The following is a 20,960-nucleotide window of genomic DNA, read 5'->3' as shown; positions in this document are numbered from 1 at the left end:
CAGAATGCCTAAAAAGAGAAAATATGTCTTGGCTAAATGTGTATTTCACATTTCATATTATGTTAGGATAACACCAATTGGCTGGTAAAGAACAATTCCCGCTGATCCACTGAGATTTGACCGGAAGGTGTCGGCCCATCGTCACATGGCTGTCTTTTGATCATGTGTTTTGGGTGATGATCACCCTTCTATTATGAGCACCTACATAATTATGTAATTATATAAATGGCTACAATTTTTTTTAATTAATTATAACCAATCAAATAAACACACTGCAACTGTTAGCTTACCATAGGGCCGATGCAGAGTCTTGGGAACAAGTGGAGCCAGTGTCGACCTATACAACACAAGTCAGGATTTGAATGAAACTGCAGCTGCCTATTACTCAAGATCTACTGATCATTCAGTACGCTCTTTTATCATATACTCCTGTGTAAAGAGACAGGGTTTCTTTAAAGCTGAACTCTGGGCACCAACCCTTTCGTTTAAATACAGTATACTTCTCAATATTTACAAAGGATATGTGCACCAAATGTCTTTACAAACCTCAGCATACAGCCTGGTGAACACTGTATGGTTATACTGTCACTAGAAGGAGCTGAGGAGCATATGTATTTCCTATGCTCCTCAGCTCCATCCAGCGGCAGCAATGCCATGTGAATAGCATTCGTCCAGCTATGCACTGAGCGAAACCTTTACAAATCAGCTGCTCAATAAATTATACTTTCCCTGACTGCTCCATGTCGGCATACGAGTGGGTACACCCCCCCATCTGATAGGACTAATAGCTCATAAATTTGAGCCTCCCCCCAGCCAATGTGTTCCTTCTTTTTCCTCCTATTGGAGTCTGATAGGATGGTGGCGGTCGCTTACCTGGCTGAGGTAAATCCTTGGCTGTCCACCCATTCTCTGGATCCTGGGTGTTGTCCTCTCTCTTCATATCCGCTGGTGGATCTGTAGAGGAGCCTCTCTACTGGTCTCTGAGGCTGTGTTAGACCGGTAAAGCCGGGAGGAAGACCCTAATTCTGGCTCCGAAGGTGAGGCCTCTAGTTCGGAAGTAGATGTGGCTGATGGGTTTGACTTTACCCTGGTCCAGCCCTTCGTGAAGGCCGCGCGGCAGGCCTTGCTGTGGGAGGATGAGGCCCGCGAACCAGATAAAAAGAGGCGACTGTTCAAACATCTGAAGAAGGAAGCTTGTGTCCCCGAGCAGACGGCATTCGCCTTCCCACCCATTTCGCTCATCCTCGCCTTCTTGAAGAGACTCTGTGGGGAACGAGTCATGATTCTGGCGGTGCTTCCCAATTGGCCGAAACGCCCCTGGTATCCTCTCCTGCGGCAACTCACGGTGGGGGACCCCTTCCCGATCCCAGTGTCGACAGACTTGCTGACCCAGGGTCCGCTTCTCCATCCTGCTCCCGCAAAACTCTGCCTGATGGCATGGACCTTGAAAGGCAGCAGATGAGGGGTCTGGGGTGCTCAGAAGCTGTACTGGATGCCCTGTTACATGCAAGATGAAGTGTGTGTGTGTGTGATGTTGGCACAATGATTCAAGTACGCGCCCTGTATTTCTTCATGGCTTTGACGTTTTATACTGTGTAAGGCAATTTTATTTCATATCTGTAAAGAACAAATTTACAGTTGCAAAACAGTCATAAAAATAACCCACGAATAACTACAGACACTTAAATGTACATCAGTGTTATTTCTCATAAATAAAAATATCTCAAAACATAAAAAAAAAAGATGGCAAAGGATATAGAAAACAGAAAATATGCGATTGTTAACTTTGCTGCTGGAAAAGAAATTGCCAAGCCAGGCGTGATATAATGGACACTACTGTCGATAATGGATTTATTTATAAAAGTTCTCTACAGGAAATTCCGATATTCGTCAGCACCACCCAGAGGCGCTAGTGCCATGTGAACAGCATCCGTCCAGCTATATGCCGGGCAGAACTTTTGTAAATGATGCCCTAAGTGTGGTAGCACACTAGCATCTTCCACATTAGTCCTTTCAGTCAGAGCACCTGTTTTAGGGTCACCATATAATCTTTGTACAACCGACTTTAGATTTACCAAAACTATGTAATAAGAGGACCTAATGAATCTATCCAATCATTTTCTATCCAATCAGGCAGGCTCTAGCATTACATTGTTGTTGGTAGATCTAAAGGGAAATTGTACAATCAGATTGTAACACGTGTTGTGAGCTTTACATAACCAGGATCCAATATAAAATGTTATTATTAGCGCCACCTGTAGGAGAAATAGGCACAGCAGCTTACCATTAGATTGTGTCATTGCCATTGCATCTAAGAAGACTTCCGTCCTTCAAGCAACATAGACATTGCAGAGGTCGGATACAGCTAGGGCATTTTTGTAAACCTTTACTAGGAGAAATCCAGGGGGTGCAATTGCTAATGAAACTGCTAGTTGTCTGGCAGTTATACCGACCCAGCAGCTTCAACATTTTGAGTCACTGCCCTGGAACAAGTTTACAGAGTAAAGTCATCTTTATTAACATAAATGTCCTGGGTCGGTGACTCCAACTACCGAAGCCAAAGGGTTAGTGTAATGCCGTGCAATGGCCATTTGCCGGATGAGAAGTCAGCAATGGCAGCCTCCATGTTTCTCCTTTATACTTCATATTGACTGAGTTCTGTGCACAGCAATAGGGCACTTTCATGTTAATAGGTTTTCACCGGTGAAAGCACTAGTATTATATAATTTCATCATTTATATCACTGCCCTAGAGCAGCGTTCTTAGTTTAGGCACATTGTTCTCAATGTTATATATACATCTATATTTATAGACACATTTTTAAGGGTTGTAAATGTGTACGTTGTTGATTGGCACCACTTCATCACATTGGCTCTTTAGCCAGAAATTAGCCGGTTCCCTGCAATTCATGGGGTCTTCACACAGTTTCTAACTTCTAACAGTAAATTATTTCTGATAGTGTATTAGTGGCATTCAGAAAGACCTCGTCATTCCAGACAGCAATAAATATGGCAGCTCTCATATTCAAATGGGTATTTGTTGCATTGAAAACAATGTGCTGACAAGGTGGTTTTTGGCCTCCTCCACACTGATGGAGTGGATTCATGTAAATGATGGCCCAGCTCTTTAGGAGCCGTCAGCTAAGGAGGTTTTCCTTTACTTCATACTTTTATTTACTAGGGCACTTAGTTGTGGACTCAGTAGTAAATACAGTTCCTTCAGGATACATTTTGCTAAATTTAAAGAACAATTCCGGGCGAATAAAAATGAACCCTTGCAGTGAGGCTACCCAAAAACATTTTCTAGTTTTGGATTGAGTGGGGAAGGATTAGAACTCCTGTCTGGTTTTTACCAGCATGCAGGGCTCCACTAGAGAGATTTTCCTTCACTTTCTGTCCCGCTGACAAGGGATTAACCAGACAGGACGTCCTGCAACAGGATCACAAAGAGAAATAAAAATCTGCCTGTGTTGATCTTAGGAAGTTACCTTCACCTCCTGCCTGTTAAAATGTAGTCAGCAGGACAGGAAGTGAGGGGAAATCTCTCTAACTGAGCCCCGGATAACAGTAAAACCTGACAGGCGTTCTAATCCCTCCACACTCTATCCAACACTTACAAAGTTTTTGGTTGTACATATACTTTAATCATTTGTGATATTGTTTCCTCATTTGTTAAGGAGTTCAGCAAATCTACCCACATTTCTAAAGACATTGGTGACCAAATTACCATCATATCTAAAAAAGCTTTTTTGATTTACACACGTGCACATCATAGACGTGCACCAAGCCATGTTCTATGTTAGAGCAACAAATTCTGAAGCCTAGAGGGGAACAGTTAAATAAGAAGCTGTCAGCTGATAATACATTTGTCTCAACAGGTGGCTTGCTAAGACTGTTCTGCACTACTTCTCTCTGCTCCCATCTTTGTAAACTCCCCCCACTGAACGAATGTGTGCCATTGCTTCAGCCTAGTATAGAATGCCTGTATGTTATACAATAAGTTCCCCTTAGCACCTTACATGTGGCCACAATGCCCTGCACCGTCATAGACATACTGCTAAATGCCTAGGCCTCATTTATCAGACTGCCTAAAATAAACATCTCAAGAAATGAGAATTAAACCTGTTCTTTAAAGCCCAACTTCAGACACAATATTTTCTTGGAGTGCAATAAGACGCACCGTGCCTTTTCTAAAAAATCCACCTGCCATATTTAGTACTGGCTTCGTCTTCCCACAAATCATCAGCATACATGTGGGTGGAAGTCCGGCTCACACTGAACTTATATGTCAACTCAAGCTGTAGCACTGCAGGTCTCCAAGACCTCAGTGCTGTGGTCGTATCTATGAACCCCTCTTCTCCTGGCCAATCATTGGCGGAATCAGTAGACATGCGGGTGAAAGTCCAGCTCCTGCTGGGATTCTTTGCACTCTTTGGCTGTAGTGCCGCAGGTCTTATAGACCTCAGCGCTTTGGTTGCATGTCCATCCCCCTCTCCTCCTGGTCAGCCACACAATGGAACCTGGGGCAGTTTGCTTTGTGATTGTTCAGGAGGAGAGGAGGACTGAGGTGGGAATCAGTGGATATGCATGTGGAAGTCCAGCTCCTGCTGGACTTCTGTGCCCACTATGTCTGTATCACTGCTGATGGTCTTCAAGTCCTTAGTACTATGGTCACATCTCTGTCCCCCTTTCCTCCTGGCCAATCACAAAAAGGAGCCTTGGTCTGTTTGCTTTCTAATTCGTCAGGAGGATAGGTAAACTAAAAGGGGAATCAGTAGGCTTGCGCGTGGAAGTCCAGCTCCCCCTGAACTTCTGTGCCCACTCTGGTTGTAACGCCAAAGTCTATGAAACTTGCAGCACTACAGTTGGAGCAAGCACAGACTTCCAACTGCAGGTCTACTGATGAGTTGTGGGGCGAAGAAACCAGCAGTGAATATGGCAGGTAAGTTTTTAGAAAACGCCCCTGTACATGTTACTGTACTCTAGGAAGAATATTGTGCACTGAGTTAGACTTTATATGATAGCAGGAGATTGAAAGTTGACTTTGCTTGCTATCAGCACAACAGACTGTCCTGAAACTCTGAGGCCTGCTACAGCAATTTTAACCTAGGTATCCATTGTATATTGTCAGTAGTAGTTTATAAAAGATTATGTCGGTAAACAGTGTAAAAACAAACAAACATACAGTCTATTACATGAACAGCAAAAAAACTACAACACTTCCGGATGGGCCACTTGACCTGGGCAGAGGCGGCAGCAAGAGCAAAACATGGAAAATATGTCCAACTCTTTTTAAAAAATAAATATACTGTAATGTACCAGCCAGCACCATGCCCTGTAAGAGGAAAAGTAGGAGTCCCAGGCACGGGCACTTCTTGTCATCTGTGAGTAAAGTGCTTTCTTTGTACAGGAGGCAAGAGCAGAACACAAAGCTGCTTTTTATTTTCGGAAAGGAGTCAGCCGGCTGATGTTCTGCCAGAAGTTGGAGGGTTTGCGCTTGGGTTCAGCAAGCATGAAGACTTGTTGCTGGGGGAGGTTGGCGGGCAACGTGGGATGCTTTTGCCTCATCCAGAAATCATAGTATGTCCGATTAATGGCTGCAAACAAATATAGATGAAAGGTTTAGGAGGATTGCCTTGCTATTTCTTTGCTGGAAGATAAAACTATTGTAAAAGGAGAAAACTCCCCTATTCTTATTTGTCAGTTGTATTTACCAGACACATACTGTGAGGTCATCTGCTGTGTAATTAAAGGATGGAGGAATGTGTGAGGGAGCAATACATCTTATTTCAGTGCTAATAGCTCTGAGTGTTCAGCTAAGTTTATGTAAAAGAGCACCTGTCATCAACACTGCTGACATGAGTGCTCTTTCAGTTTTACATAGACTCTGTTGGGCCATGTCACCTTCCACTTTCTATATGCTGAGGACTCCAAGGGACATGAGGGGCGCTGACAGGCGGGAGAGCAGGAATCAGGTAAGTAAAAGTGTTTTACTCCGGTCCCCTAGGCATAAACAAGCACTTAACCTTTGTAGTGTGGCGAAAGCCCCACTGCAAGGGTAATTTTTTTGGTTTGCCTAGAGATGAGCTGTAACTATTTATTGCATGTTATACGACTCCATTGTGTGCAGTTGATTACATCATGCCTTTTGTCAAGAACTTGGAATTCTCACAGAACTCTATCACCAGCTGTCTCCCTCAGATATATAAGAAGCCAACATGTGATTCCACTTTTCACTTACCTTTCAAACCCAAAATACTGTAGTTTTTGGGTGGAGTTGACTGCTGAACTAATATTTCACATATCTGAAGCTTCCACCATCTAGACTTATGTTTCTCTACTCGCAGAAAGTGTACCATGGACAGCTAATAAGGGTACATACTGGATGGAGTACAATAATGTAATCCTAAAACTGAAGCATCTGCTTCTTGTGTCTTCTGCTGTTTTTTGTATTTATTAATAAAGGTGTTGCACAAACTCATAAAGTTTGTGATGGGCATCAGGAAAAGTTTAGAAAAATAATCTAGAGAAATCTAACTGTGCAATCTACATAAAGATTACTGGCAACAAGATGCTTTCAAGCAGTATGGTGTCCCGCACACCGGTGTATTTACCCTTTGTGCTGCCCTAGGCAAAGCAGCAACGCCGCACCCCCCCCCCGGAAGTGATCCTGGCCCGGTGCCGCCCTCAGCGAATCTGCCGCTCCAGGCAAACGCCTTGTTTGCCTCGCGGCAGATACGCCCCTGGTCCCGCACTGCATCTGGGGAAAAAACATACAACTTGGCCACCAAACCCAGGATCACTGTATGCATTCAGGGTTTCATTTTTAATTTTAAGGTGCACTTTCAAGAAACTGCACCTTTTAAAATGTTTATTAACGTTTATTTATTTATGTAAAATAAATAGACAAGATGTAAATGATCTTGGCCCTCCCACAGGGACTAGTTTGTGGGAAATGCAGCACTACACTGCACTTCCACTTTACTGCTCCTTCTCACATGAGAATTGGGATCCATACCTTTCCCAGGATCCTCCATGAGAATGCTAACTGACATCACTCATGCCAAATGTTAATATGCCCTTTAAATGTAAAGGCAAAACTATTTTTTTTATTAAGGAGGGGTCAGACCCCCTATATTCGTCCTGGTGACCATTATCACTGAAACAGAAAGTAAGGGGAAATCCAAAACATTAGAGCTGTCACCAGAACAAGAAGTGAGGGGAAATCCTACAATTTTGACTTGTTCTGGTGACAACTATCCAAGCGGGTATTTCTCCTTAGTTTGGGGAAATTTCCTCTAATTTTTTGTCATCTTCAAGAGAGAAAGTAGTGGGAAATGGGATACAGATAGCAGAAAATAACCCAACAAGGTTTTTTTTACTTTTACCTAATCTATCCACAACTAAAAAAAGTTTTTGGCTATTCTTACATTTTAAATGCAACTGATCATCTAAAAATGTTTTTATTTTTGCCATTAGCATGCAGGGACTCTCACCTTTTGGCTTTCCTGCAGGGTGTGGTTTGTGGGCATTAATCATTGCTTGTTTCCTCTGAATTTCACTGATGCTGAAACCTAGAGACAGATAAACAAATGTCAGTTATATCATTACAGATAACACCTTTTATTTCCTGCCTATATATGACGCTATATGTTTAGAGGAGGACTTAAAAAAAGTGGACAACTGCACTTTAGGCCACTGCTAATTTTGCTATCAAAATAACTTCTATTCTTCATAAGACAAAATTGTCAAATTCATGACTATGCTGCAGGAAGATTAAGCTGTTGGACCTTCATTGCTCAGCAATTTTCCTGTCATATGTAATCATTCTGTAATCAGAAACACTGATTTGGTATTGTGAATCTGACATGGTTTCTGACTCTCCTGGTACAGAAATAGCAAGGCCACCTCTTCCCCTCCCTACCCCTACCACCAAATTGTCTTTTGTTATATTAAGCAAAAAATAAGTGAAGGCTGCCCAACCTTCTCTAAGGTCCGGAGTGCCCAGTATAATTGACATTCTGCTTTGTAGACAATGGACCAACACACAAATATTTGTTCAATCTCTATGTTTGTCCTAAGAACATTTTTTTCCCATCATATCCTGTAGTCAGAAGCACAGATTTGGTGTTGCACTCTATGACTGTCCCTGTACAGAAGTAGCAATCCTCCCTCCTCCAAAACTGTCTTCTGTTATATTACATATTACCTGTCTGCTGATCTTGAAGTACTTGCTTCTTCTCTTCTTCGAAAGCCTGCAGCCAGCGCTGCTTCTGTTCGGGTTTCTTTGCCAGGAAAAGGTGAACCTCATCAGAGACTTTACTCTGCAGCTTAAATGCATTTTTCACAGTAATGTTGAAGTCCTTGTCTTTACCATCCTCCACGTTAATGACTTCCATGTCATCCATGTTGATCTTTCCTTTATAATATAAAATATCCCGTCTCAGAATGTCCTGAGGAAATTGAAGAAAAAAATTAATGATTTCCTGTGGCCAGTACACAATGTACCCTTCTTGATGGTGTAGTGTTAAAACGTTACTTTGATACAGACTGGAATATTTATTCGGAGATCTCTCCCTGTCACACAGCACTATTTACTGACACCGACCTTAAGATGTATTGACTTTGGTCATTTTGATGCTTTAATTGCAACATCATTTACTAAGACATTTCTAATACACAGTGTCGCAAGACCATTAGTGTCCATAAAAGGTTTCTGTTATCCTTAATTATTTTCAAGTATATAAATAAAAGAGTAGAGTAATATTTGATTTGGCAACCATGAATGTAAACCTTGGTAGACATTCATTGGTAGTATCAGGGGTCAAGTTAAGCATTCCTCTTAACTATGTACTATTATAAATACAGACTTAAGATAACTGCTGTCAGGTGTTTGCCTGCGTATTCTCATTTTCTGACAGCACAGAATGGTGGAAGGTTAGGTGAACTATGTATAGGTTCCAAGGGAGTTTAACTACATATGGTTAGCCTGGACTGTGTCTTAATGCTAGATGTTTAAACATAGCAGCAAGAGCAGCCCACTCAAGTCTTAAAATGTACCAGTATATAACCGGTCAATAATTGCTTTCAAGAACTTATAAAATGTAATGGGCACACCAAGACATTGAAAGCAAACACCGTTCCTCCACAGCTTTAGTAGGGGAAAGAGAGCCAGGTGCTCGCCAGCAGGAGTGTGTCCACACTCCAACCAAACAGGTGTATAGTAAAGGAAAAATATGGCTGCACTCCGTTTCCCACTGAATCAGTTTATTAAGGGCATGGTCACGCCTGGGCGATCTGTGACCGCGTGGCAACCATGCACAAAACTACACGGATGTCCGCGTGGTCACAGAATCGCACACCAGCGCTGATCTCACTGGCGGTGCCATTCTTTTCTAATGGCACCCCAGTCTTGCTAGGTAGACCGTGCAGTTTCCTGCCGCGATTCCTCCCAAGCAATCGTGCATTATTGAGGCTATAAAAAAATGAAGTGGTGCGTGTCGCTAGATGAGGTACATGTACCTTCTTTCAGCGATTGCCACGCGGATATAACCCCATTGAAATCAATGGGGCCACAAGGCAAACGCTGTGTGCAGCCACACACAATCGCGCAGTCCCAGGACGCACGTCCCGGGATCGCCCAAGTCTGCACCTGGCCTAAACGTTTGTCAGTGACACTGAGTCCAGCTCGAGGTCCGCCCTCTCTGACATGTTTCACCTAATCCTGTGGTTAGTCAAAATGAAATGGGTGTTTATAAAATACCTTTTTGCAGTAGACAATCTGATGATCAAAAAGAAAGAATATTCGCTGTTGCCCCTTTGATTGCAGCTGTGAGATCTTGGTTAATTCTCCAGAGTGGATGAGTTCCGAGCTACTTGTCAGAATGTCTTCCCCCTTATAACAAATGGAGGAATACATCATCAATAACATGACTTATAGCGATATACATGACCTTTTTACACTTTGCATATTCATGTGGTAGTTGTCAACAGTTACACTTAAGTTGGCCATATCCAGATCACATTTCCTGCCAAATCAGCATGAGTTTGATGCGCTGGTGGCCCTGCAAGCAACAGCTGGCTCAACATACTTCAAAGGAAATGTCAAAGGCTGTGGGAAGAAAATTGTCAGCTGAACAGTGACTGCAGCCAATGAGCTGCAATCACTGACAATTGCAGGTGCTGGCTGTGAATTCTTGATGCAGCGTTGTAGTAGTCTGACTTGGACTCACAGATCACAGATGTCCTTTATGAGTTGGTATAACAGTAGTGAGAAGAGTCTTACCTCCCAGTCTTCTATAGCACTCTGCCAGTGGGCTATCTTATCAATGTTTTCTAATCTTCTCTTCCGCTCATTGATCAGTTTAGCCACATTTTTCATGGCATTCAGTGCTGCTTCCACATCTGCAAAATCCCTACATGAAAAAAAACAAGTACCGTTAATGGGGCATACATTTTATTTTAGGTGATTAATCCATTTTTTAATTATCTGGCTCCCTGACTATCTAAATAGGATATGACTCTCACAGGGAAGGGAGTGTAGTTTTCACGTGGTCGGACAACTCAGACTTTGAGCATTGTACAATAGCATTGTCGGGAGGAACAGCAAAGAACAATTGCTACGTGGCACTATGGAGCAGTGCACTTTGTATTGAGCAAAACTGACTGTCCCATGTACAAATAGAATTGCAAACTATACATATGGACAAGATTTTTAAAGTGCTAACCCACACTGAAAATATTATTTACATATAGTGGCTCTCCTTTATATACATTTACTGAAATACGAAAACTGATGTAAAACATCTGTTTAAAATTGACCCAGACCTTAACAGTTTCCCTTTAATATGAGTAGGCACAGTATCGTAGTAAGAACATTGTATACCTGGTATCCCTTTTGATGTATAAAGCTCAAAAGTGCAGAAAACATATCTCAGTGAAGATGAAATCCAAGTAATGTAAACCTCAGAATGTGCCTAGGATGCCATATTTCATGCATCAAGCTACCTGTTTAAGACCTCTGTTATGTGGAGATGTCTGGGAGGAGGAGTTACCCAATTATAGAAGCAAGGGTAAGCAGGACTCTGGGAAATCCTAAATACAAACTGAAGACTGTTGCAATTGTACGGCCCCTGATCTATGCTGTTGTGTCCCTAATACATTTACAGGGCTATTCAGAAAAGGGCAAAGAGTTTGGAGAAGGCAGGAGAAGTGAACAATCTAGGTCAAAATAGCTGATTTGGAAATATTCTCCAATTCAGCTTATTTTCCAGTTCAGCTATTTTGTCCTAGATTGTTCACTTCTCCTGCCTTCTTCAAACCTTTCATCCTTTTGTTAATAGACCCTGTTCGTGTGGTTTGTTGGTAGGCTGTAACCAGCCTGAGCATCTGTTTACCTTTTTCTAGTGTTTGTTGGTTCTCCTTATCTCAGTATGTTTATTGCTTCTGTCTGTTACTGTGAAGGAGGTTCCAGTAATTAGAGAGGGAAGGACAATCACTGAGTTATGAATAGTTATCTGATCCAACCAATCTCTGAGGTCCTTGTTCAGAGGAATGGTTTGGGAACATGATACATATTTGAGGCAGTGTTCTGTCCCTCCTGGGCTTTAGCCTGGAGAGTATGTCTGCATAGAAGGATCACTTTATGGGCCGTTTCTCAGCCTGGTGCATGGGTTACAGGCCCAGGATTTAAGCTACATGCTGAGTGGACATCTGGAGGTAGCTGGGCTTGGAAAAAATCATCTTGATGAGTGTCACAGAAAAGCTGGGAAGATGCTACTTCTGGACATTGTAAAGGTGCCCATACACTGCTCGATTCTCGTACGAGAATCGGGCGAAATCCCGCGATCGTACGAGAATCGAGCAGTGTGAACTAAGACGTGCGACCGTTTCTACTGTACGGTCGCACGTCTTTTGTCGAGCCAACATGCTCGAAAACCCGCCGAGAATCGTGCGATTCTCGGCGGGTTTCTAGCCTGCTCGCCCGATAGCTGTGGAACGGCCGCTGTGCGCACGCGCACACTGCCCGTTCTGCATTGCCGTCATCGGAAGCCCGCCCCTCAGCGGGGCGGGCTTTCGATGATCGCAAGTACGATCTGCCCGTCCAAGGTGGGCAGATCGTACGGGCTTTCAAGAAGCATACGACCATCGCAAGACAAAAGTCTTGCGATGGTCGTAAGGTGTATGGGCACCTTAAGAAGGATTCATCGCCCATCAATCAAGGTACCTTTGACTGCTCTAAAACGGTGAAGGGACAACCTGATTAGTGAGTGATCCACTACAACTTGGAAAGACTGACTGTTCTTACAGGGTCATAAATTTGCCTGGCTGCTTTCACATGGCCAGCAATTACTAACAGGTGGCTCCTAAAGCACCTACTGCTACTGATACTTTCAGAATAACTGTCCTATTTTTGTGCTATTTGTAGTGTTCTGCATCCCTAGGCTCCCTCTCTAAGCACTCAGTTCCACAATAAAAGGTAAAAAGACAAAGTGACTGGCGCCCAACTTATTTTTCCCCCCAGCATACACCAAGAACCATACTCTGAGATTAAAAGTTAGCCTGCCATACTACTTAGTGGGTCGATCAACATCACCCCAAGAGGAGTGATACAAAATTAAGATAAAACACATTTTAAAAAAAGCTTCACAATGTTCTGTAAAGGTAAGTATGTAGCTTGCCCCAGTCACCCTCACTCAAGACTTAACAGTATGAAAGGAAGTGAAAATTTTAGGTGAAAAAATACATCTGCCGGGGTCATGGGTCAAGTGGGCTGGTTGTTGAAAGGAATGGCACATACAGTATGTGATATATAGATAATAAAAAACATACCATAGGATTGCCCTTGGACATACCTGTGCTGGGGGTTTGTATACTTGAGAAGCTCGGCCAGCTGTAAGGGATATTTGCAGATTTTCTGCACTGGTGTCAGTAGGAATCCATCCAGAGATATATCTATCATCTTCTGTACTAGGCGACATGTCTCAAAGAAATAGCCATACTTCTTCACTTTACAGAGTTTGGAAAGTTCCGTGCAAGCGTTCGGATGGTTGTTGCAGTACTCTGAGTAGATCTGAAAATCGGTTTGCTGACATGGGCAAAAGCACACATTTTAAAAAAACACCAGATTGCAACAATTATATAGCAAACAGTCAAATATGCAGCACATTATTATTATTACAGTTACAATACAAATTAAGACAAGATGGTAAGGAGGGCTCTGTCCATGAGAGCTTACAATCTAAAAGCACATAAATCTTGTATATATTTTATAAATATACAATTAAAGAAAATCCCATTTATATTATGTACTCCTTATCTCCTACGCTGTCCACCTTTAGGTGATTCTTAAAAACTCATCTCTTCAGGGAAGCCTATCCCACCTCAATATAACTGTCCTTTTACTTCTTCTACTAATTCAATCTAAACAATTATTACCTTTTGCATCACTTGCACCTCCTATTAGATTGTAAGCTCTCAAGAGCAGGGCCCTCCTAACCCTATTGTACTGACATTTTATTGTAACTGTACGGTCTCCCCATTTTGTAAAGCGCTGCGCAAACATTGGCGCTATATAAATCCTGTATAATAATAATGTACTACTAAAAGATCTGTAAAAAAAAACCAAACAAACAACCAATTATGTATATTGTACTGTCTATAGATTTATAAAAATACAACGTAATATATAAATAGATTAATCAATCAGAAGTCATTTTTGACATGCCCAGCCCACTCTTGGACTCTAAAAGCTGAATTAAGATTGGTTGACATGGATGACTGTGTATCTTTGGTCTTTTCGCTGCTTCATTAAACAAAAGGAGATGTTTGGAAAATAGCTAAATTTAAATATTTATTTAAATATTCAGTTCCATATTTTGCAAGGTTCCCTCCAGTTAACGTGCTACTGTATTTTGGGAGGTTTTATTTTTCCTACTTTACATTAAATTCCATCACCCTTTTGTATATGCCCTTTGCCACGGCAGCTCAAAGAGGTTAGCTTTAAAGTCAGATAGGTGTCACAAATCAGAGATGCTAAAGGTCACTGTAGCTTTCAGCCTTGAGCCTTCACCACCCCGCTGGTCATTACACTGCAGCTCAGATATCTCCAGCACACATCTGTCCTATTCAGAATAGCTTATGTAGACTGCTGGGCATTCAGCATATGCCTACTCAATAGCTTGACGTTATACCCTGGATAGACATCTGCCTAAAGGTGCCCATACACCTGCCGATTATCATACGCAGGTGATCCTGCAATCGTACGATAATCGGCAGGTGTATGGAAGGCGTGCGACCGTTTCTACTGTACGGTCGCACGTCTTTTGTCTTCGGAGCACGCTTGAAAACCTGCCGAGAATCGTAAGATTTCGACGGGTTAGTGGCGTGCACGGAAGTCAAATGGTTGAACGGGCTGTTGTGCGCAAGAGCACACTGCCCGCTCAGCATTGGAATCATCGCAAGCCCTCCCCTCATCGGGAAGGGCTTGCGATGATCGCAAGTACGATCTGCCTGTCCAAGATGGGCAGATCATACAAGATTTTAATTACCTTACAACCATCGCACAACAAAAGTCGTGCGATGGTTGTAAGGTGTATGGGCAGCTTAACTCTGTTGGACTGTTCCTGCCTGGATTATTCCTATAATCATTTGGACAGCATTTGGACAGCTCTTCACCCTGATACCTCTACTTTTGTCAGTCATTGTTCTGTCTACCTGTCTGGAACCTAGATATTCCAGATCTTTTTGTCTGCACCTGATTTGACCATCAGCCTGCTGTCTCTGCCACTGTTTGATGTTTCCTCTGACTGTCTGTTTGAATACCTAGGCTGAAAATACACTATGCACTGACTGTGCAATCTCCTTTTAGATCTACCATCAACCATGTAGTGCAAGAACCTGTCTTGGACGGATTGTAAAGGTATGTCCTTATACTACAATATTGTGGTATATATAAAGAAAATTGTAAAGAGATTGTACAGTCAGATTGTATAGTGTACAGCCAGCACTACATCTGTCTTGGCTGCTAGTTAGCTGTTGCCTATGGAGAAAAATAAGGGTTGATTTACTAGAGCCAAATAAGATTTACTAAAGGCAAATTGACTGTTCACTTTGCAAGGGAATTTTCACTTTCCATGGATGTTTATGAGGTTAGGCTCTAATGACTTCCATCATTAATCATGTGCAAGCAAAAATACTTTTTTTAAAATTTTCCTTGCACGTCATTGGCTATTCTATGCAAATGGAATTTCACAACAATCACTGAGCTAAGGAGAAACCTCTCTATTTGCCTTTAGTAAATAAACCCCATTGGGTCCACCGTAGTCTGTGACAGCCACAAACCACAAACTTCAGAGAAGAAACTAAAGGAAGGATACAATGGCAACATTGTAGCCTGGCTTGCATCCATGATATAATGGCTAGGCAAATGCAGATTTCTAATAATGACAGAGCACAGCAAGTGGAAATACTTCAGAACTTACATACTGCAGAAAGCAGGAACCAATCTCACTCAAATGCGGAGACTCCTTGTTAATTCGTTTTTCCAGAGTCTTCAGAAATTTCTTCTGGAACTTGTAGATGTCTTCGATGTTCCCAAAAATAGTCCACAGCTGCTCCTCTGTGAACATGTCCGCTCTTTTACGACACTGCTTGATGTAACCCTTTACAAACAGGAAACCGATAATTTCATGAATAAGGGTACATTTGACACAATTACTTACGTTTATTGGTGTGTACGGTATTTGTTTTATTTCAAAACATGGCAGCGTTTTGCCACTTGGCCTGCTAATGGCTTCTGCAGATTGCTCTGTGCATCTGACTAGAAAATAAAGCCTCATCTTCTTAGTATATTTGTGCATACCAACATTAATGTCATAATTGTTTACTGTTGTTGAGAAAAAACGACAATGCATAAAATGACCTAGGTTGTTTTGCGCTTTTTCTTCTCTTTTCTTAGTTGTCTTTTAGTTGTGGATATCCTCTATCGGCAGACAGAGCGGCATATCTAGCAACCTGCCACTGAAGCCCTTCTGTTCCCATACTCCCATACCCCATCTTCAGTTTGGCTTTGTGTTGCCTTTTGCAGTGCGCTTTGGTTTCTGTTACTATTTATATTTGTGTTACTAGTTCTTTTTCTATCAATTACTGTTGTGGAGACCTATGTGGGGCTGGGCGGAGGGGTAGGTGCTAAGGTACCTTGCTTAGTTTTAGTAACACTCCATTTATTGTTACTTAGTTACATAGTATTTGAGGTTGAATAAAGACACAGGTCCATCAAGTTCAACCTTTGTGTGTCTGTATGTAATTGTGCATGCGTGTTTATATGAATCCCTGTGTGGCCTAGTTTTTAAGAGTACCTGTACCCCTGTATGTTATGATCTCTGAGGAAGGTATCTAAATGCTTTTTGAATGATTCAATACTCTCTGCTGATACCACTGCTTGTGGCATCGAGTTCCAGATTTTAACGCTCTAACTGAAAAAAAAAAAGCCCCTACGTCCCTTGTGGTTAAATCTTTTCTCCACCATTTTTAGGTGGTAGTCCTGGTCACAGAGTTTACAGTAAAAAGTTTATTGCAGATGTTTACCACTAAACATTTTGTACATCAAAATCATGTCCCCTCTTAGTCTCCTCACTTCTAGCATGAACAAGTTTAAATTTAGTAGCCTTGTCTCATAGCTTAGTTGCTCCAGCCCCTTAATTAGCTTAGTTGCCCGTCTCTGGACTCTCTGCAGCTCAAGGACATCCTTTCTGTCGATTGTTTAAGACCAATAATCAATGTGGCATTCCAGGCTAATATGATTTTAGCATTAATAAGTCACTGTGGCAATATTTGTTATTATCAATGTAGCACAGATAGCATTTTCCCCCAGTGGCTTCAAGACACTTTAACAACTGATACGTACATCTTGCAGTATGCCAATAAAACAGAATACACAGTAACGTCTGCCAAGGCTCAGTACAGTGAATTCGGCCTATGCCTATGGTTAGTAGTTTACCTCACAAATGTCCTTCAGATGCTTGATGTAGTCCTTCTCGGTGTTCAAGATCTCGTTTATAACATTGGTTCTCATTTGGTCCTTGTTTGTTGGGCCAAAACCGTGACGCCGCAAGACATTCCTGGGATACTGTTCCTTGTCTCCAGGCTTACTGGAATACTCATCTAGCAGTTCATCCTGGTTCACGCGGAGCTGTGTACCGAATGGGCATTATTTTATAACTCAGAGGCAGCAGCGGGTCATTTCTCTTAACGCAAGGTGAAATGATGGTTATGCAGAATGGAGATAACACAAAGCTATGCACACTTTGGTCACTAGATGGAGCTGTATGTCATAGATGTAAGGATGTATTGCACGGTAAAACACTACGGGGGAATTTATCAAAACTGGAGCAGACAGAATCTGGAGCAGTTTTGATAAATTCACCCCAATGTGCATTAAATCCAGAAAGGAAGATTTTTACAGTTTAAATAGTTGTTAAATAACATAGGGACACTGTCTGCTCTAAGGGAGGGCCTGTTCACATCAGGTGCAATAAGCAGTCCCAGCGCATAGGCAAGACAATTTGCATTTTTTCCCATTAAGTTAGCCCACAACACCGCGTTGTGGTGGTATAAGTACAACATGCATACTTCTTTCAATGCAGCATGTTGCAAAGAACTGCACAGCATCACAACTTACCGCAATAAATAGAACTGAATGCAATATCACTTTATGAAATTTCAATAAAGTGAGATCCAAAAAAGGTTACAATGCAATGCGCTGTAATCGGTGCATTGCACTGCCTCCTTCACAGCGCACTCCAGTGTCAGAGTGTGGTAGTGCAAGCGGCTGGTGTGAATGGGGCCTAACACAAATTTGTTGTGGACAGTTATAATATGATGTAACAAATTCTAGATTGTCATAATGTTTCTAAATAATGAATACAGACGTAAATATTCATGCCGGAGTAATTAAACTTGGCCATTACTAATATCTCATATTAATCAGTTGCTATTACAGTTTATTTTTCAGTTGGTAAGGACTGCAACTAATGATTATTTTCATAATCGATTAGTTGGCCGATAATTTTTTTGATGCAACTGAATCAAAATTAAATACCATCCTTAATTTAAAAGTGGGTATTGCAACAGCCCACTGATTGCTGTGCCCTCCTCCCAGCGTGGAGGAGAGAGCTAGGTGACCCAACCAACTAATTGATAATGAGAATTATTATCAATTAGCCGATTAGTTGGTTGCAGCCCTAGTTGCTATTATAGTTTTATATATATATACTGTATATGGACCCTGATCCTTAATGGGAATCTATATCATGTATGACACAATTATGTTTAATATTAAAGGTGAGGAGTAGGTTCTTCTACAGTCATGATAGATATTTTCGATTAATAATGTCCTAGAAGCTTCAAACAGTGATCATTCCACATCATCATATTGATCTTATTCAATACTCACTCGTACAAAGCTTGCAGGGAACCATCCTTCACTGTCTTGGATCCTCCCCCACCACCACTCTTTGTTTGTGGCATCCATCACTTCAATGACACTTCCAGCCTTGAAGCCAAGCTCCTGGTCATCCATAGTGACATGGTCCCACAGTGCTTCTGCATACACCACGTTGCCATCACTGATCAGCTATGAGGTAACACACATTTTCAGTCAATTTAAGTGTTCTTCACATGTAACAGTTATTTAGTCCAGTGTATATTATCCTCCTTAAAGCTTATCTAAACCCATAAACATAACTCTATTATATTGCAGTTTACCAATCCTTAGATGTGGTGGCTGCATTAGTTTTCTTTGTTTTAGGGCCGATGCACACCTGGGCGATCTGTGACCTGTGCGCAGTGGTGTATTTTGGTTTTGTGCTGCCCTAGGCAAGACTAAACTTGGGCACCCCCTCAGTCTAAATTTGGCCCACCCCATCCTGTTTAGGAAATTTTGTGCAACCTGTCAGTCACTGGATACAGCGCACACAGAGTCTCAGGAGAGCTGTGCAGGGTCTATGGTGTGCTGTGCAGGGTCTCAGGAGGACTGTGCATAGTCCCTTTCCCTGATACAGTAAATGTGCTGCTCCTCTTACCTGCAGCCTGAAGTGCCATAAGTACCAACAGGATACATTGCAGTCCCCAGCCTGCTTCTGGGACATCCCACCATCAGATCACATGCCATGGCCAGCCCCGATCCACCCGCTGCTTCCTCTCTACCTCCTGTACAAAGCCAGCCGGACTGCCCTCCCCTCCGCAGCTCTCTAATTAGGCAGCCGCCTAGGTTGCCTCGTTGCCGCTGCCTGATTATGTGCCGCTCAGCCTCGGCCCACTGGGCAAGTTCCCAGTATGCCCAAAGGTAAGTCCGGCCCTCTCCATCTCATTGGTTTGAGGCAGCATTTTTTGCCGCCCCCCTGGAAAGTGCCGCCCTAGGCAAATGCCTAGTTTGCCTTGCGGTAGATACACCCCTGCCTGTGCGGCAATCGTGTATGATACCCCGTAGATTACCGCACGGTCACGGAGTCACCCATCACCGACGATTGCGCTGTGGGTGCCTTTCTTTTCTAATGGCCCCCCAGTCGTGCCGGGCAGATCGCCGGTTTCACGCTGCGATTCTGCCCATGCATCTGAACACGGTTGCGGCTAAAACAGCCGCACCTCGTGTATTGCAACAAAAGGTACATGTACTTTTTTTCTGCGATTGCCTCGCGGATGTAATCAATGGGGCTGCGCATCAATCGCTGTCTGCAATTGTGTCCCGGATCGCTTTGATCTGCACCGGCCCGCAGGCTTTTTTTCCATTTTATTTTCACTTTTTGATCTGGCCAGTAAGTATCTTATTTTCCAACTTCCTTTCTCAGGCCAAGCTGTCCAGCAAATGTGACAGATAGAGGATTAAGAAAACCATGTAACACAGACAGAAGTGCTTATAGTGGTCAATTTTTATTTATTTATGTAAAACCTTTAAATCCAACAGGAAAGAAAAACTGCTGTAACTGCTTAAAAAGTGTTAGTTGGAGTTCAGTTTACATTTTTTGGTCAGGTCCATCTAAATCTGCTAGTGCAACTAACACTGCCCTCCCCACAGGGTGACAATGCTGCTGTCAAAGGGTGGCTCCATTGTTCCTCCATAGAAAGGAGCCACCCTAAGACAAGAAGTGTGTTATTGGCCACATCACCAGGTGAAAATACAAGAAAAAAGAAAACGAATGCAGCCACCACATTTATGGATTGGTAAGGTGCAATATATTAAATTTTTGTTTTTGTGTTTATATACGCTCTAAATAACTAGATTATCATTCTCTATATTAACATGAAATGTATTAAAGCCAGAGTCCAGGCAGATATAAATAACACTATTTAATCCAGTTATATATTTTTACAGATAACTAGCATAAGTGACTGAATCTGTCTTGATAATACCCCCTACATCCCCCTGCACTGCATGTCTTAGAATGGGAAAGAGAAAGTTAATTAACACTCTAAAGCTGGCCATGCACCGTACAATTATCGTACGATTTCTTTTGTTCCGTCATCGCACCGCCGTTCAATTTCTACTCAAGTAGACCATCATGCACAGACCAATGCTGCTTGCAATAATCGTTCGTTAGCAATACTAATGCTACGATTTTCCTCCATGGACAGAACGGATTTTCGTTCCTGTTGTGATTTTTGTTGTACGAAAACGCTACTAATCCATCGATTTTCATTCGCTTCGTCAAAAGTTTTCTAGTCTGCCCGATCGAGGAAATTCGGCCAGTTGTACAGTAATTGCAATCGTGCACTTCCCATCAACAGGCTAATTATCGTACGAAAATGCGATCGCGTTCGTTTTTTGTACGATAATTGTAAGGTGTATGGGCACCTTTAGTCAATCAGGTCTGCTGTCTGTGTCAGGAACCAGAGCACCTCCTGGGACCTGAAGGATGTAGCTCCTGTGTCCACCAACGGGTGTCTCCCAGAAGCCAGTAGCTA

The 20,960-nt window shown here is 42.4% G+C and overlaps 1 protein-coding gene across 4 annotated transcripts in view; it reads right to left on the bottom strand.

The window, feature by feature from the left end:
- Nucleotides 1–5,061: 5,061 nt before the first annotated feature.
- ARHGEF4 (Rho guanine nucleotide exchange factor 4) overlaps nucleotides 5,062–20,960 on the bottom strand; it is a 77,750-nt gene continuing 61,851 nt past the window's right edge. For all 4 annotated transcript variants that reach the window (XM_018554825.1, XM_018554827.1, XM_018554828.1 and 1 more), the window contains 9 exons: nucleotides 18,454–18,633; nucleotides 16,999–17,190; nucleotides 15,482–15,661; nucleotides 12,854–13,086; nucleotides 10,285–10,414; nucleotides 9,763–9,894; nucleotides 8,209–8,452; nucleotides 7,496–7,573; nucleotides 5,062–5,596 (listed from right to left, as the gene is read on the bottom strand). In XM_018554825.1, the coding sequence (XP_018410327.1) occupies nucleotides 5,439–5,596; nucleotides 7,496–7,573; nucleotides 8,209–8,452; nucleotides 9,763–9,894; nucleotides 10,285–10,414; nucleotides 12,854–13,086; nucleotides 15,482–15,661; nucleotides 16,999–17,190; nucleotides 18,454–18,633 (1,527 nt within the window). In that variant the 3' untranslated portion in view covers nucleotides 5,062–5,438. The remainder of the gene's footprint in view (nucleotides 5,597–7,495; nucleotides 7,574–8,208; nucleotides 8,453–9,762; nucleotides 9,895–10,284; nucleotides 10,415–12,853; nucleotides 13,087–15,481; nucleotides 15,662–16,998; nucleotides 17,191–18,453; nucleotides 18,634–20,960) is intronic.

Source organism: Nanorana parkeri, unplaced genomic scaffold, assembly GCF_000935625.1.
Source record: "Nanorana parkeri isolate BGI_ZX_2015 unplaced genomic scaffold, ASM93562v1 scaffold174, whole genome shotgun sequence".
In the NCBI taxonomy this organism is placed as follows: Eukaryota; Metazoa; Chordata; class Amphibia; order Anura; family Dicroglossidae; genus Nanorana; species Nanorana parkeri.
Note: the sequence above shows the minus strand (reverse complement) of the source record. Positions and strands in the feature narration are given on the sequence as shown.